At 38.1% G+C, this 17,289-nt stretch overlaps 1 protein-coding gene across 4 annotated transcripts in view; it reads left to right on the forward strand.

The window, feature by feature from the left end:
* The window catches only part of Atp8a1 (ATPase phospholipid transporting 8A1), a 216,025-nt gene that overhangs the window by 24,538 nt on the left and 174,198 nt on the right, over window positions 1–17,289 (forward strand). For 3 of the 4 annotated variants that reach the window (XM_047567308.1, XM_047567309.1, XM_047567310.1), the window contains exons 2-5: window positions 3,854–3,968; window positions 5,024–5,123; window positions 5,879–5,977; window positions 12,181–12,226. In XM_047567308.1, the coding sequence (XP_047423264.1) occupies window positions 3,854–3,968; window positions 5,024–5,123; window positions 5,879–5,977; window positions 12,181–12,226 (360 nt within the window). Of the gene's footprint in view, window positions 1–3,853; window positions 3,969–5,023; window positions 5,124–5,878; window positions 5,978–12,180; window positions 12,227–17,289 lie in introns of those variants that run through there. The other variant, XM_047567311.1, reaches the window with a different exon arrangement.

Consider the following 17,289-nt stretch of genomic DNA (forward strand, 5'->3'; position numbering starts at 1 on the left):
GCTAGCAGGGAAAGCAGGTGAACCATCAAGGACACCACAAATAAGGAATTACCACTCTGAGAAATTGCTTGGGAGGCTGTTCCATTATCTCTTTAAGTAAAATAGATTACATTTATTGTGTGCCTAACAAATATTAGGCATTTTGCTGAGTGCTTTGCATATATACTCTTCATCATATACCAATTATTCCAGGAGGGTAGACACATAATATTTTTGTTATACAGACTAGGAAACTGAAGCCTATGTGTCATATTCTTGGCCTTGTTGTTAACCAAATACTGTCCATTTAACTACACTTGATGTGGTGTTTGAATATATTCCATGGTGGGCTTCACAGTTTAGTCTGGACCACCTCAGTATTAACCCAGGTAAGATGGGTTGCTGAGGGGATCCCAGAAGCAACCAACTGAATGCTTTGGGGGTCCACACTGATTATATGACAAGTATTGTATGCCCTCTTGGTACAAAATTGGGCTAGAAAAAACTTCAAGAGATACCAGAGAATATGATTAAGATGCATTTTTTTCTCTTAGCAAACTTTAGCCTGGCTTAGAAACAAAGAAAACTTCTGAGGATCTGACCTACCAGGAAAACTCAGAACCCTTACTAGATCCATGGCTTTGTTCTCCTCCTTTGCTTCCTATAAAAATGGCTCAGTTCTCAGAAATTTTTAGGAGACAGCTGGATTAAAAGCTACTAGTAAATTTTAAATGCTTATGTTTTCCAACAAGCTTCCAAATCATAAAACGAATCCCAAAACAAAGGATAGAACCAAGTATGGGAAGAAATAGCAACTGTGCCATCTTAGTTTTGTCTGGAGTGGGGGTGAGGTGGGAGATATTTCCTTTCAATTATCTTTGCCACCGCTGTACAATAGCTCAGTGAAGTCATCATCCAGGTGTACACACACAGGTCTTTATGGGTCATTGTGGCTCATGAAGGTGGTAATTTGCAGAAGAAATAATAATTTGTTTTTTTAAAAAAATACAAGCCTAAAAATAGAGTCATCTAGTACATATTCAGTAGCTATTGAATTGAATGTAGGTGTTTTAGTCAACTTTGTGTTGCTGTGACCAAAAGACCTAACACAAACAACCTAGAGGAGGAAAAGTTTACAGTTCACTGTGTCAGAAGTCAGTCCATGGTCGGCTGACTCTATAGCTCTGGGCCTGAGGTAAGGCAGAACATTATGGCAGAAGGGCATGGTGGAGGAAAGCTACTCAGGACATCGCAACCAGGAAGTAGAGCAAGATCTCTGCTCACCAGGGACAAAATATAAATGCCAAAGGCACACCCCAGTGACCTGCCTCCTCCAGCCACACCCTACCTGCCTATAGTTACCACCCAGTTAATCCATTCAAGTGGATTAGTCTACCAATTAGGTTACAGCTCTCCTAATCTAATCACTTCACCTCTGAACATTCATGCATTGCCCCAGAAGCTTTGGGGAAAACCTCATATTTAAACCATAGCAGTAGGAAAAGTGTTTTCATTTTCTTACTCAGAAGAACTGGGCCATGGAAACTGCTATCCACCTCCCTTAAAGTGTGGGTTTGTTAATTTGGACAGAAGAGTTTTGTTTCTCTTCCTTACCGAGGAGTGTGGATTGATAGGTATAACCTGTTTATTTCTACAATATAAGTTTATTCAAAATTTTAATAGTTACAAATGCTCACATTTCACATTAGCAGGTCTTTGTCCCAAGTACCTTCTTCAAAATATTCGTGAGGACCTTGAGTTTGCTATGCCTGCTCGCTGCTCAATCTAGGCACCAGTGGGGAATCAAGTGCATTACACAGGTGATACATGAATCCTCTGGCCTTTGGACATACTGAGAGTAAGCCTCCAGTGCCTGTGGGGTCCCTGTCACCGCCAAGCTCACAGGAGCCCTGACAGCACTGAGGAGACAGGAGAGGTACCCACCAGCTCCCACAAGCTGAGGACCTCACTCCTTGCTTTCAGTGCAGATTCCCCTCCCTCAGATTCACATCTGTTCAGGGCATTACAGAGCCCCAAGAGTTCTGTAAACTCAGCTTCATGATCATCTTTCCCAGGCTTTTCTATAGTGCCTGGGTAAAGAAAGCCTGTAGCATCTGCCATATTCTGTGCCTAGAACCATGCAGTCCTTTTATTGGCTCTACTCTAGAGAACAGGTCACCAGTCTAGATTTTGCCTCTTTTTCATGATTATTTTCCAGGTATGACAGGACCTACTTTGGTGCCATGTGACTTCTAGGGTGACGAGGATAATGTGCAACTCTCACCCTGGAAAGCTTTCAGTGGCTGCTGCAAAGCAGAAAATGACCGCTTCAGCAGGAGAGGTTCCATGTGGCACCCTCCCGCCCAGTGCTTCCTCAAGGCGGTGTTGTGTCCCCACCTTGCCCCATCCTGTGTACTTTGGGAGCACTGCCCTGTGTGCACCCCCTTGTAGACACCATCACTGGTCAGCGCCTCTGCCCCCATCCCTGTGCTCACCTTTGTAGAACCCCTCAGTGATTCTCTGGTTCATACAATATCCAGACATTTCAGGCGAAGTTTGTACCATTCCTTACCAACTCTGTCTTGGCTGTCATCAGTGTCTTTATCAGTGGGTGGAGAGGCTTTCTCTTGCCCTCATCAAAAACAGCCAAATAACCGTTCCTTTGTCATTCGTCATGTGTTAATTGGGCAAACATTTGTTGAATACCTGCTGTTTGCTGGTCCTGGGGTGAGGAAGATGAGTTACACAGCATCTACAGCCCCAGGGAGATCCTATTCTAGTAAGAGGAGACAAACTCTTAAACAGACAGCATCAAAATCTTCTGGTAAGTGTCTTGCTGGGGAAGGAGTAGGCCAGAGCAGCTTCACCGACATTAATATGAGTCCTTCAGAAGAGGCCACATGTTAGCTGGCTGTGTGGGAGGAGTTGGCATTGGCTGGACAGAAAAGGGAAGGAAAAGTGGGTACTTCAGATGGAGCACTGTTGGCACCCCTTCCTAGCAAAGGGTAAGGAATTCCTGGAAGCACATGGTCCCATTTACTTTTTTTTAATGTTTTATTTGTTCTAATTAGTTGTACATGACAGTAGAATGCATTTATACGTTTTGATAGGTCATACATAAATAGAGTTTATTTTAGGTTCATATCGATTTACTTTTCACTGGAAGATAAAATAAGCAGTTTAAAATATTTTCTGTTCATTATCTGTTCTTCTAAAACTTAGGTTTTTATAAAAAGTGTTGTTAGTGTGGCAGCAAGGTGCCCCATTGACTCTTGCATTGTTCCCGTGCTTGTGAGATGGCTTCAGATGATCTCAGAACCTTAAAACTGAGTTAGGAGCCTAAATTCTAACTGAAGGAATGATTAGATTATTGTAGTCAGTAAGATCATTGTGGTGGTTGCTTATTTAAAACAGTACTTACTCTTTTTCTTTGTTTTCATCCAAAAAGAAAAACAAAGTAAACCAGATAAACATTAAATGTGTAGCTTAAAATCTTAAATATATTTTAGATTAGTTTTCTCCAAATTGTAACATAAACCAGTTTAGAGTTATTTACTATTAGATATATTTTCATGTAATGGAAGGAAGCAAGTTGAACATTTATAGGGAGAAGCTAAATAAAAAGTTTTAATAGATGTTACTGCTTTTGAAATGGATCAGTGTTTATGTGACTGTTAAATGACAACAATTACATTTAATAGAAATATTAGATATGGGGTTTTACTTTTATTGTAAAAGAAACAAGAACACCCATAAAGGGAAGCACATACTTCGTAAGAGGTATTACGTTCTAGAGTAATTACAAAATGTGTGCTTGGTCTGGATAATAAATGAATCATTTCGTGTCAAATAAAAAGACTTGTCTTGTTTTAAGGTTATGAGAAGACAGATGAAGTTTCGGAGAAGACCTCACTGGCTGATCAGGAGGAAGTCAGGACTATATTCATCAACCAGCCCCAGCTGACAAAATTCTGCAATAACCATGTCAGGTAGGAATTCCTGAAGAACATGTGAGAGCAGGGCTGCGGGTTGGAATGGAAACATTTACAAGGAGCCTCCGTGCTGTCAGTTACCCTCTGAGGGCCTCTTGTCAGCAGGAGTAGGCTGTTCTCTGTCTTCTGTCCAATAAAGAAGTGTTAATAACAACCTTGAAGTAGGAAGGAGCGAAAGGATAAGAACCCGTGTTCTACCAGTTCTGTATGTCAAGTGTGAATAATGAAAGCTGCTCGTGGGTAAATGCCATTGTTCTGAGCATGTGACCAGAGTAATGTATTGCTTTGGTTAACAAGTTTTAGCATTTCAGGAGAGAGCTTTGTAGTTTGGCACCAAGAAAACTCTGACATCCCTCCCCCTACCCCTGCCCCACAGCAAATCTTTAAATGTTGTTTTTTGACAGTTGTGGAACTTAGTATGCTGCTGTGGAGTGGAGGACTGTAAGAATGATTTCACTGCAGTGTTATTTTCTTGCCACCAGTCATATAGATAGTATGAGTGTGAGCAAAGTCACTGAGAGGCCTCTTGGGCCATGTGAACACTCCCAATGCTGGCCTGGTGTTTCCTGGTGGCAGAAATTCTGAATTCGAGATGTGCCCATTTAATTTTGCAACTTCAAATTCTTGAGTAACATATCTCAATTTGAGGAAATTGGCAGGGAGGGGTCTCCTTCAATCTCCCTTCTATTTTATAACCAGGACAAAACTCTGGGTGTTTCCAATAACACTATTTTATCTCAAGTTGCCCTTTGCAAGCTATTCCTAGTGCTGTTAAGCAGAGTACTTGGCCAAAGAGAACAATGTTATGCAGAAGATAAAGCCTGTGGTATTCTCTTTACTATTTACTCAGCAATTTCTTCTCACACTTTTTCACCTAAGTTAATAATCCTCTGCAGCATTCTTTCATTTTGAAACAGCGAGCAAATATTCATCTAATTGTGTGTGTGTGTGTGTAGAGTGGGGGTGGGGGTGGTAGTAACAGAATTTTGTCAGTGTGGGTGCTGATTGTGGAGTAACCAAGTTCTATGCTACTTTTCATTTTTGTTTTCTAGCACTGCAAAATACAACATAATCACATTCCTTCCAAGATTTCTCTACTCTCAGTTCAGAAGAGCTGCTAATTCATTTTTTCTCTTTATTGCACTGCTTCAGGTAAAGTCACATCATAAAGCCTTAGAAAGTTAAATGTTCAAGTATTAATATGTGTGTTTGTGGAGCCCATGACCAGTCCGCTGAGCCTTAGCTAAAAGCAGAGAGGTAGGCTGGTCTGGGTGCACATTTCCCTCCTACTGCTGCGAGCAGGGCCAGAATTCCACTGCCTCTTCAAGCCTTTTGCTTCATTTTTATCAGCATATTTAGGTGTTCGGCAAATTCGATATGGCAAGAACTATTCATTTTATGTGATAAAGAAGCATGAGACTTTTTTCCTAAAATTTTACTTTATAGCATTGAAAGTATCACTTCTGAACCTTAGAATGTAAAAGTCACCTCTTTCAGAGTTAGTTATAACAAATGCTTTAGAAAAAAAATTTCATTAAACAGAGGCAGAGGTATCCCTGTCGTCTTTTATACCCCTGCTCCAAGCATTATTTATTGCTTTAGATAACAAAAAATGGATCATAGAGCACACATTGTTTAATAATTATTATTATTTATTATTTATTTAACCAACCCCCCTTGTAGGTTAGTCCTGTATGCAATAAGCTTATCATGAAGCTCATTAACATGTTCTTCCAAGTACTTATTAGATAAAAATAAACTGCCTCACCCAGTGTTAGTCTGCCAAGATAGTAAAATCAATGAGGCATGTTTTAGAAAGCACTAACACTTTGTTGTTTTTAGGTTTAGTATAAACTTTTTGGATCTCATTGGATTTCTCTTCCTCTTTTTTTTTTTTTTTCAAATAGCAAATACCTGATGTGTCACCAACAGGTCGTTATACAACACTGGTTCCTCTCTTATTTATTTTAGCTGTGGCAGCTATCAAAGAAATAATAGAAGATATTGTAAGTATTTGAATTTTTTCATTAATGTGACATGTATGTGTATATTTGTGTATATATCAGTGTCTTCATGACATAGGCCATAACTTATGCTCATTCAGTTTACAAATATATAGAATATATTCCTATCCCTGAAGTTAATTCTTAATTGATTAGATTAAGTACTGAGCAATGCTTTTTACAGTGTTCTTTTATGTTTGTAGTTTAGGAATAAAATAAATTAGTTTGGATATAATAATTGGCATGAACTGAAAACTGTATTTGAGCATCAATTTCAATTAAATGAAGTAACCTCAAAATTATCTCAATATAGAGGATTTTTTATATTTTTATTTTTAGATTTAAATACCATAGTTTTTACCTTATAAAATGCCTTTGATTCCTTCTCATCTTATTTTAGTAGTTCTGAGTTTCCTTTTCTTTTATCTTATCTTTTTAAAGAAAACTTGCTATTTTTAGCATTTGTAGTAATAGACAAAAGGAGAAGTCAGTTTCCCTTTTGTAAAATAAATTCCCCCAAAATATATGTGATCTTTTTTTTTTTTTACGTCTATTTTAACTGTCTTACTTGAGGAAGCCAGTGTTTTATTTTGTAGGGCTTTTTCCCTTATCCTTTTAAAATATTTCTTTGCCTGTCCTGAATGATCTCAGTTCAAACCTTAGAAAAGTCAGATGGTAAGAGGAGGAAAAACTGAGACAGTGTTTGTAAAACTTTAATTTAAAATTTCAGAAGCATTAATTTCTGTAATAGCATTTTGTTAATATTATTGAAAAGAAAACATGAACCATAGCATCACTAGAGCCATTGGAAATGGTGCAACTGAACATTTAGATGAGCAGTCTCAAAAGCCTGTGAGTGTGTAAGAGTAGATACAAAGTGTATGTGTGTGTGCATGTGTGCAGGACAGCATAGTTCCCTTGATTGGCAATGACACAGTGCACTGGGACCCCTAGCTGAGAAATTTAAGGTACTCTTCCGACATTGATCCATTAAGACTTTGCATCCTTTAAATTATGGTTGGATTTGACAGTTCACAGGGATTAGTAGTTTAAACTCTTTCTCCACCTTGTGTTCTCACTTTTCTGATTTTGTTTATCCTAATTTTTATGGAATACCTTTTATTTACTAGACGTTGTACTGTCGTTTGCTAAGGTGTTTTACATTTAATTCTCTCAATAACTTTGAAAGTTGTATGTTAAACTCCATTTCAAGAGGAAGGAAGCTGAGGCTTAGGGAGATCATGTATCTTGTCCAAGAAAGTGGTGGAATCAGAATGCCATTCCAGGCAGCGCTCCTTGCTCGACGTGAAGAGCGTGATCATGGAGAGTCACCAACAATAACATAAATAATATCTGTTGTGATTCCGGATTCCACATGCTTGTACTTTATTAAATCTTATAACAACCCTTTAAGGTATTATTGATCTTATCCCCATTTGCAGATGAGGAGGAACAGAGGACAAGGTAACTTGTCCAAGATCAAGATGACTGGGGCTGCTGGATTTCAAGCTAGGCTTTCAGCTTTGCATCCCTGCCTTATGAGCACTCCTCTAAACTGCCTCTCCTGTATTTGTTTGTTTGGTTGTTGTTGTTGTTGTTCCCTGGTGAGGTTGAAGTTCTCCAGCTATGGCTTCTAGTACCCCATCTTTGAAAAAAACATGGTAAATAAAATTGTGTTCAAGAAATTCTTTTAAACAGAACTCTTACGGGCAATAATATGAGATTTGTTAGAAAGAAGCTAATCAATCAGACCCTGAAAAACACAATACTAGTATTGCGAGGTACTAATAATGGCATAGAAGGTAGTTTTCCAGTGAAATTGGTGTTAGAATATTAACTAAAAGTTACCTGTAAGAGTGTTTAATAAGGGCTGGGGTTGTGGCTGGTGGTAGAGTGCTTGTCTAGCATGTATTAGGCACCGGGTTCAGTTCTCAGCACCTCATACAATAAATGAATAAAATAAAGGTCCATCAACAACTAAAATACATGGTAAAGTTTCTGCTAATGTGTTTTTACATTTAATTCAGTAACTTTGAAAGTTGTATGTTTTATATATATATACATATATATATTTAAGTATTTAATAAGACATTTGTAGTGTTTAATAAGAAGTTTCTAGTCAGAGAGTTTGAAATATCACTCTCCAGAAAAGGAAAAAATAACTGGTAATTGGACAAAGAGCTATCTTTATCAGAAAATATAATTAATACATATATTCATGCATTATTTCAACAAAAATATATGACACATTATTTAGGTCTCAGGCATTCATTAGGATGTACATTAGGATGTGCTAAACATTTATTGTGGTAATCATCTTGTGCTGAACATCAGAGGTTTAACGTGTAAGTCTTTTTCACTTAATCAAAGACAGTACAGGTTGCAGGGAGGATGGAGGGTAGAAGGTGCCCTGTTCCAGATAGTTCTTCAGGGGCACAACCTGATCAAGGTTCTGCTGTGTGGAATGTCGATGGTCATTGGAGCAGGAAAGGGAGAGGGAATGGAACTCTCACATGGTATATTTTTGGCTCGTTAAGTGGTGTGTGTCATATCTACTTACAGCCCAGTATCAGAACTAGTGATATGGTAATGAGGATCGGAATGTTATCCCCCCCCATTATGGAAGCAGAGAACAGGATGTATGTGAAGTTTAGTAGTGTCCTCCACTCACACCTCAGTGGAAGATGGAGCTTGTGGTCTAGTAAATCTTCCTTTATATACTGTTGAACAAAATTTTTTAAAATTTTAGAATAAAGCATAGTAAGATTTGTCTACTGGTGAGACACTTAAGACATCCACCCCAATGCATTTTAAGATGCTTTTGACAGCTTAGCATGTAACAGTTTCCTATTTTTATGTGTGTGTAACAAGTGACATATATACTTAGTTGAAAATGCTCTTAAACTGCTAGAGAACTTTTTAAAAAAATGTCATGTCAGCTGCTAAATCTTTTGGTAAAGATCAGTTGTTTGTTAAATTGTTAGTCACCACTAAAAATATTCCTTCTTTGCTATCAACTTGTTAAACACTAGTATACTTTATTCATTATAAAATGAATATCAAAGCCTATAGTGTGCAAGAACCAAGTATTGGTGATATCCTTGATGGAACTGACAATCCAGTAGAGAAGGTGGACATTAATCAAGTGACCATATGGGCTGTTATGAGAAGTGATACACATTGAGTCCTTAGAATACTGACTAGTGTATAGTAAATAATAAATAAATGTCAGCTATATTGTCTTCATTCAAAGATCCTTTTGGTTAAACAACAAAACATGAATTGGAAGGAAAACAAATTTGAGCAGACTCGTTAGAAGAATATTCTAGCATGTGGTATAAAAATTGAAAATATGTTCGACTAAATGGCACTGTAGAGATAATGGAAAGCAGAGAAAGGAAGTCAATACACATTCAAAAGTAAACTTGACCAGACCGATCACTGCCCAACATACTACATACCCTATTTATTTTCAGTTATATTCTATCTATCTACAGCCAGTAGATTATAAGCTTCGTGAGGGGCTAGGGCTCTTGTTTTTTTGTGTATCCTTAGCAGTTGTTAATGGGCCCTGGCACATAGTATTTACTAACTACTTACTGAATGAAGAAAGGGGTTGGGACAGGGGCAGGAGGAAGAAGAAGGTGCCAGGACAACTGGTGTGTGGTTCTGTGCCCGAGTCAAGGACCAAGTCTTGAAGGTGAAGGTCACAGGTATCTTGTGGACACTTTGAGATGCCTTTGAGACTGCTAGAGAGGTGTCGAGGAGGCAACTGGGTGTGATGGTGTGGAGCTCAGATGGATGTCTTGGCTGGTATACACTTTCATCTTAGTATGAGTTGAGCCTGAAAAGAATGTAGAGAAGTGAGGAAGGACAGAGAGTAAGCTTGACCCACTGAACTCCATCACTGAACAGTGAACAGAGACCATAAGGCCCCAAGTGCAGATGGAAAACCTGGGCAGTGAAGTGGTAAGAGACACCCAGGAGAAAAGGGCTCCAGAATGAGGAATTCTGATCACTTTCTTGGACAAGTTACATGACCTCTCTAAGCCTTAGCTTCCTTGTCCTTTACAGGATTTAACAGAACTCTCAATTTTTTTCAGGGAATTGAAAAAAAAATAAACAAAATCAGCCTTGCTAGCTTAAGTATTCTAAAGTTCATAATACCATTAATACAGTTGATGGTGCACTTTCAGGCACACATTGATAACGTTAAATACTTCACTATTAGTAATGTTAAATGAAATTTGGTTATAATGTTATATGACTTGAATTCAGAAAATAACTTTTTTATGAACTATTAGTTTTAGAAGGAACAATGATCGCTTTATGATACACAAATTAGATGCTTTCTCTTTGTAGTCACAAGATTAGACTCTGGCTAAATGCTTATGTATATTCAACACACTTCTTTCTTGACAAGTAACCTAACTTTCTTGACAAGTCACCTTCCTTGGAGAGAAGGCTGAGAGAGAGAGATGCTTCAGTGTAAGAATTCTCTGTAGATGGAAAGTCATGTTTAGGATCATCTTAGGTTTCACTAAAATTAAATTTCCTGTTTGAAGTGGAATATTTCATTAATTAGCTTTTATTTGTCTCCTTCAGTTGAAAGTCTAAACATTGCCTGTCATCGATGTACATTTTTTGGAAATATTTATACCTCTTTTGAATATCTAAATTTTCCTGGGACTATTATTTTGGATGAAAATTTATCTTGGATTACTTTCTAACATTCTTATAATCTTCATTAACAAAGAAATACACTAAATGAACATTTTTAGAGTTTTACAATTAAGTTCTCTACTGATGCTATAAGCTTAATAGAACATTAAGAAGTCATCTAAGATTATTTTCTGGCAAATTATGCTTTCTTTTGGAAGCAATAATATGCCTATTGAAACTTTATAAGAATATGCATTTATTAGTGAGAAAGACTTGTAGTGTATTCCTACATATGGATCTGGTAAGAATCCTTTTCAACACTTTTCTACAGAGGCATTTTGAATGCCCTGTTCACATTCTGTGCAGTTCAGTGCTGATGGATTGGATGAACCAAGTTCATGCTGCTGGCTATTATTCTACTCCTCTTGGATGTTGCTGTAACTCAGAGAAGTGCTGATCTACCACTCTACACTTTTCTCTTGGAGAGTTTTCATGTATGCACTGAGATTCCAAAAATCATGTTTTTGTTTTTTTTTTTTACTTTCTTTCTCATATGGAAAACTTAGGAACTCTTTTGTTTTACATTTGTTCCAACTTCTGTATTAGTCAGTTATTCACAACCAAGTTTGATGTAGGGCTTTCTCTGATAGGATCTCTGAGCAAAGAGTTAGTTACACTCAGCACTTTCCTGCAGCATTAACAGAGTCTGATGTGTTCTGCTTGATGCTGTAAGTTTCAATGGAAGTCAGAGAAAACCTCCAGGTGAACTATGGGAGGAGATAACTTCCTCTGCCACTCAAATTCTCACCTTTCCCTAGACCTCTGTTTCCTTTTCTTACTCACTGCTATAAAACTTTGGCTGGTGTAACACTTAAAATTCACCTACCTAGACTTAGGTGCTTTTGGGACAGAAGAAAAGAGGGACCCTATTATTGTGGTCACACGTGATTGTGGAGGATATTGGAGATCAGTGAAGAGAAGAGGCTTTGTGAAATTGGTAGATGTATTAGGTTCTAGTCATTGACAGACATCAGCACATCATCAAATTATAGAGGATGTACTCAGCTTAATTAGATAATGAATTTCATAAGAAGCTGAAAATATTACAATACTATTATTAAATGGTAGCTATTATAGATAATTCTCCTGGGCAATTTTTTTTTAAAGTGAGTTATTTAAACAAAAGACTAAATCAGACTTCCAGTTCAAATTTTTCTTCTATGTTAAAATTCTATTATTACCTCTGTGCTTATGTAAGATCCTTCTGAGGACCACACACCTGCACTGCCAGAAGAGGAGTCCTGTGTAAGGATGCTGTAGCTGGTGCTTTCGGGTTTAAGGTTCCAGAGTGCCCTCTCCTTCTTCCCATCACAGCACCCCCAGAGATGTGCATATTGATAACATTGACACACATTATTGACATGAAAGGATGAAAATCTCGAGAAACACAAGTTAAAGAAAGCTCTTTTTTTGGGGGGGTGTTCTTTTGTTTTATCAATCTCATTCACTTTTTCACGGTTGTCCTTTTTGCTTTTAATCTTTAGAAACGACACAAAGCTGATAATGCGGTGAACAAGAAGCAGACACAAGGTAGGGAATTTTCCATCTGATGTCTCATATTTGTCGAGTACACTCAGTAATATCTACAAATCTCTTCAATTATATATTGTTTGAGAATACTATGTCTTTTTATGTTTTCTTGCTTGTGGCATTTGTTAGCATGACACTTGAAGTCATATTAGAGTAATTTACAGTGGTAATGTTTTTGAAAGACAACATTTTAGTAGATTTAAGTGACTCCTAGCTATGTGCTCCAAAGTATTGTCCATAAGACCTACAGTTGTTTTGACAGTGTTAAAAGCTATAAAATGTCTTTTTTGTTTGTTTGTGACCTACAGATGTTTCCCTAGAAAAGAGTTACAGAAAATAATCAGATGTATTGTTCCTTGGGTGAAAATGTATGGGAAGCACTCTGAGTTATACTATACATGCAGATGAAATAGGCACAGAAATTAAGAAAATGATTAAAACCAGGCCAGCTCCTGGGAAGTATATGGAATGTTGGCATGGATCTTTTGGTGTGGGTCTGTATTTGACACAGCCAAAACCAAAATGACCTTCAGTATAAGCAAAAAAACTATCATGTGCTCAGATTGGGGCGGGGGGAAAAAAGAAGACGAACTTGCAAAACAGACATCTTATCCCATCCTTCAACTTGCCCCTTCTGAGAGTTTCTTTTCTCTCTGAAGTTCTCTGATGTAATAAGGATCAGCTAAGTTTGCCAACATTATTTAGTAATTTAAACAGTATTTTCATATTGCCCTATTAAAATGCTCTGCTTCTTTCTCACCATTTCCCACCAAGTGCCTTTTCTTTTGTTTGTTTATTTGTTTTTTGATTTGTTTTTGTTGCTGTTGTTTTGTTTTGTTTTGATACACTTGAGAAAGGCGGTGCATCTGTTAACCTAAAGATTTGCAGAGTATTTACTGAACTTTACTTATTATGAGATATACAAGAACAATAATGGAGATTTTAACTTTGAAGAGCTGACAGCCCATTTGTAGAGATAAGTATGTGAAAAAACACATAGAAGTACAAGATAAGAAATGGTTTCTATGGACAATTTAGGATTGAGATGCATGGTCTCAATGTCTTACTAGATCTTCGTGGCAAATAATGTTTCCCGTGTCTAGTGCTACAGAAATTCAAAAGAAGAGAAAATTGTAGAGCATCTTCAGCTAGGTCTTGAGTTTGGGGAGGATTGTAGATGAGCAGAGAGACATGGAGAAGTCCTTTTATACCTGAGTTGAGTAGAAGAGGGGAGGTGAAGTCGTCCTGAATAGAATGGAAGAAGGCTGTTGCTTTGTTGAATTGTTGGAGTATCGTGTGAAAAGGAGATTCGTATCAGACAGAACAAACACATGATTACAAAGGTAGTCAGGGGCCAGATTTTATGGAACCTTGAACGCCAAGCCAAGGGGATTCCAACTTTTCTTATATATACTGAGTATCTATGGAATGTTTGAGTCAAAGGGAAATGAACAGGCAGGTTTAGGATGGAGACCCAGAAGAATCAGGGTAGGGGGCTGTGTCAGTCAGCTTTCCATTGCTGTGACCAAAATACCTGAAAGAACAAAGTAAAGGAGGAAAAATTTATCTGGGGCTCACAGTTTCAGAGGTTCAGTTCATGGTCAGCCAATTCAGTTCCATTGCTGTGGAAGTGAGGTGAGGCAGAACATCATGGTGGAAGGACATGGTGGAGGAAAAGCTGCTTAGCATATGGCAAACAGGAAGCAGGGTGGGTGGGGAGGAAACAGGATGGAAATGTTATCCCTGAGAGCATGCCCCAGTGACCTACTTTCTTCAGCCACATCCTACTTGCCTAAAGTTACCATCCAGTAATCCATTCACATTATTAATCCAGCAAATGGATTAATCCACCCATGATATTACATTTCTCATAAATTAATCATTTTACCTCTTCACAATCCTGCATCATCTAACACATGAGCTATTCAGGGGACCCCTCATTTCCAAATCATAACACAGGTTATTAGAAGCCTAGAGACAAAGCTATTCTAGGAGTTTGTGTGTGAAGGGCAATTATATCAATTGAAGGGGGAAAAAGTTCAGATGTTTGATGTATTGGTGTTTTTGGCAATATGCAGTTTTTGCATTTCTTGCCCTGCTACTCAGAATATTCAGTACAGGTTTTGAAACTGAACTGTGGCAACATTTTGTACTTCATGATGTGTCCTGTAGCAGAGACTTATCTCAAGTGACTGGCAGTTATTTGTTTTCAGATAGTGGACCAAGAAGTCCCTGTAGTACAGTGGCAGAACAGTGGTCAGAGCTGTGGTGATTTTAGGTGACCACAGCTTGTACTGAAGGGGCTCTGATTTTCTGGATACTCTGTTCTCTGTGGGTTATCAATGCTGATTCCTCAGTCCCCTACGTGGAATAACAGGGTTAGTTCTGTGGCTGAAAATGAAGAATAAGCAAGTGAGAGGGAAGGATTTTAAGCATGTATAAAACTATTTCAAAAATAAAATATTAAGGGGCTGGGGAGATAGCTCAGTCGGTAGAGTGCTTGCCTTGTAAGCACAAGGCCCTGGGTTCGATCCCCAGCACCCAAAAAAAATAAAAATAAAATATTAAGACTCAAGTTAAAGAACCATTTTAGTCAGCACAATACTAGGAAATCCCATTTGAGAAATTATGGCTTTTAGGTTGATTCTTGAAGTTGTTTTCCAAGGGATTGGCATCTTATTCTTTCCCCTTTTCTTCTCTTTCTCTCCTCCCCTCTTCTCTTCTCTCTCCCCTGGTTTGAGCATTGGTGTTTTTCTTGGTTTGGCAGTTGATAGGTAACAAAATGTTTGAATAGGGTACTGTTTGCTGTCAGATAACTCAAATTGCTGAATACAGGAAGCCATCTGTTGTCATTAGACTAGAATGAAATTCAATTTACTTTCCTGAATTGAGGCACTAGTGGATGTGTAGGAGTAGGAAGAAGGATATTTATGACAGGTAATTAATTTTTGACAGAGACTTAAATATTAAACTTAAATTTTCATTTTATAAATGTTTACCAAGACCACATATGTGGTCCCTCAGATTTAAATACTAACCCTTCATTAGTTTTGCAGAGATGAGTGTTTTCTCTCCTTTGCATTGAGGCGCTGGAGAGTATTTTTTTCTTCTGTCATCCCCTAGAGCTTTCAGAATATCAGTTTGTATTTTTAACCACTTAGGTGCAGATTGGTGCCTGTCTGATACTGCATTTTTACCTGCATTAAATTACAGAGTTTGAACCTATCTCAGAACTTAACAGACAGGTTTCACATTTGAGCTTATCCTCAATACCTGTTTTGAAGGAAACCACTTCTTGCCCTGGTGATATGTAAGTTGATTAAGTAGATGGTTCAGTGATCTGGCAGATGTAAAATTGTGTATTACTGTCCAAGAACCTTGTTGCTGATGGAGGGCAGAGTATGGATTGATGCTCAGAAGTCCAGGGGTATGAGTGAGCCTTGAGTTTTGTGGTCCACTCTTACCAAAAAATTGTGACCGCTTCTCTTGGCTCCTGGTGTTTTGTTGTTGTTTTGTTGTGTTCTGGTCTGTGCATTCTAGACAGGAATTCCACCTTTGTGTTTCCAGTAACTCCCAGCTCAGGGTCCTTTCTTAGCAGATGCTCTGTGTGTATAGAGCAGATGAACAAGTGTCCTGACAGATACAACAATGTAGAAAACAAAGGAAGAACAGAGACTAAAAATGTAAGGCGCCTTCTTGAAAATTCATCATCTGGGCTGAAACAGGATGAAAAGCAGAGTCTTCATAACACTGTGTCCCAGATTGTTTCACAGGCACTGATAAATTCTAATGTTGCAGAACTTCCTGCTGCTGCTTCGCTTTCTCTGTCAAAGTCATCATGTCACCATTTTGCCCTTGCTTTGCCTTCTGTGAACGCAGTGCTGTGACCACTCATCAGTTCCATGACTCAGAGCCTAGGAGCCCTGCCATGTCCAGAATGCCCCATATTCCTTGCATCTGTCCTTACCTTCACTTTCTCTGATTTCCTCCCTCAGGATCTGAACTCAGTTTTTGACATACTGTTTTCCATGTGTCTACACACATACACACACACAACACACACAGGAGGCAGTCTCTTGCTGTTGTCCCCAAACCGGTTGTTTTGCCAAATTTGTTCTGTAGACATTTGTAAATTATAAATGTATAATTGTTATTATAATATGTAAATTGAAGCCAGACCCCAAATGAATTTATTGTGGTGGTTGAACTAGTTCTCTTTTTAAATTGTATTACTATGCTTTCATTTTTCTGTGAAATACTGTGAGGGAGTAGTATGCCAATATTTCAAGTGAAATGGTCGTTTCTCCTAAAATCATAACATAGAGGCATGGGAAAGAATGGAGCTCACATGCAGATGAGAGTATTGGGGAAATCTAAAATGCCTCTTAATGAATAGATGTACTTTCTAAAAACCCCACGTGTGGCTGTATACCCAGAAGTTGCTGTGCGTACATTGTGCAAGTGGGAAGGAGTGGGAGATACAGCAGCCCATTCACCACCTGGTTTGATGCCATAGTTGAAGGAGGGACCAGTGAACCACTCCACGTCATGTACAACCACAAAAGGGGGATCCTAATTAGATTAGGTTATACTCCATGTATGTATAACACATCAAAACACACTCTACTGTCATGCATATTTAAAAAGAATTTTTACAAGGAGGTGTACCATTACCGTGATTAGATTAATACATTGTTTCATTATGATAGTAGGCATTATGCTAGAATAAGTCTTTACTTAATATCAAAATGTTGTTCCATTATTTAATTTATATTTTTATTTTTTTTTTAGCAAAGACAACATTAACTTCTTTTAAACTAGACACATGACTGAAAATAACCGGTCTTCTCCTCTTCACCCTGACTTCTTCCCCAGAGCTTGCCGGGAGTAGAATTGGAGGTGACAAGTCCTAACAAGGCCACTTGCCTGCAGGGCACCTGGTTGCTTAACTCCCACTAGAAACCACTTTTTTTTTTTTTTTTTTTTTTTAATGAAAAAATCATTGAGATGGTATGAATTGAATGGGTATTGGGCCTGAAACAGGGCCAAGTCCATCTAATTCA

This window comes from Sciurus carolinensis, chromosome 10 (assembly GCF_902686445.1).
Source record: "Sciurus carolinensis chromosome 10, mSciCar1.2, whole genome shotgun sequence".
In the NCBI taxonomy this organism is placed as follows: domain Eukaryota; kingdom Metazoa; phylum Chordata; class Mammalia; order Rodentia; family Sciuridae; genus Sciurus; species Sciurus carolinensis.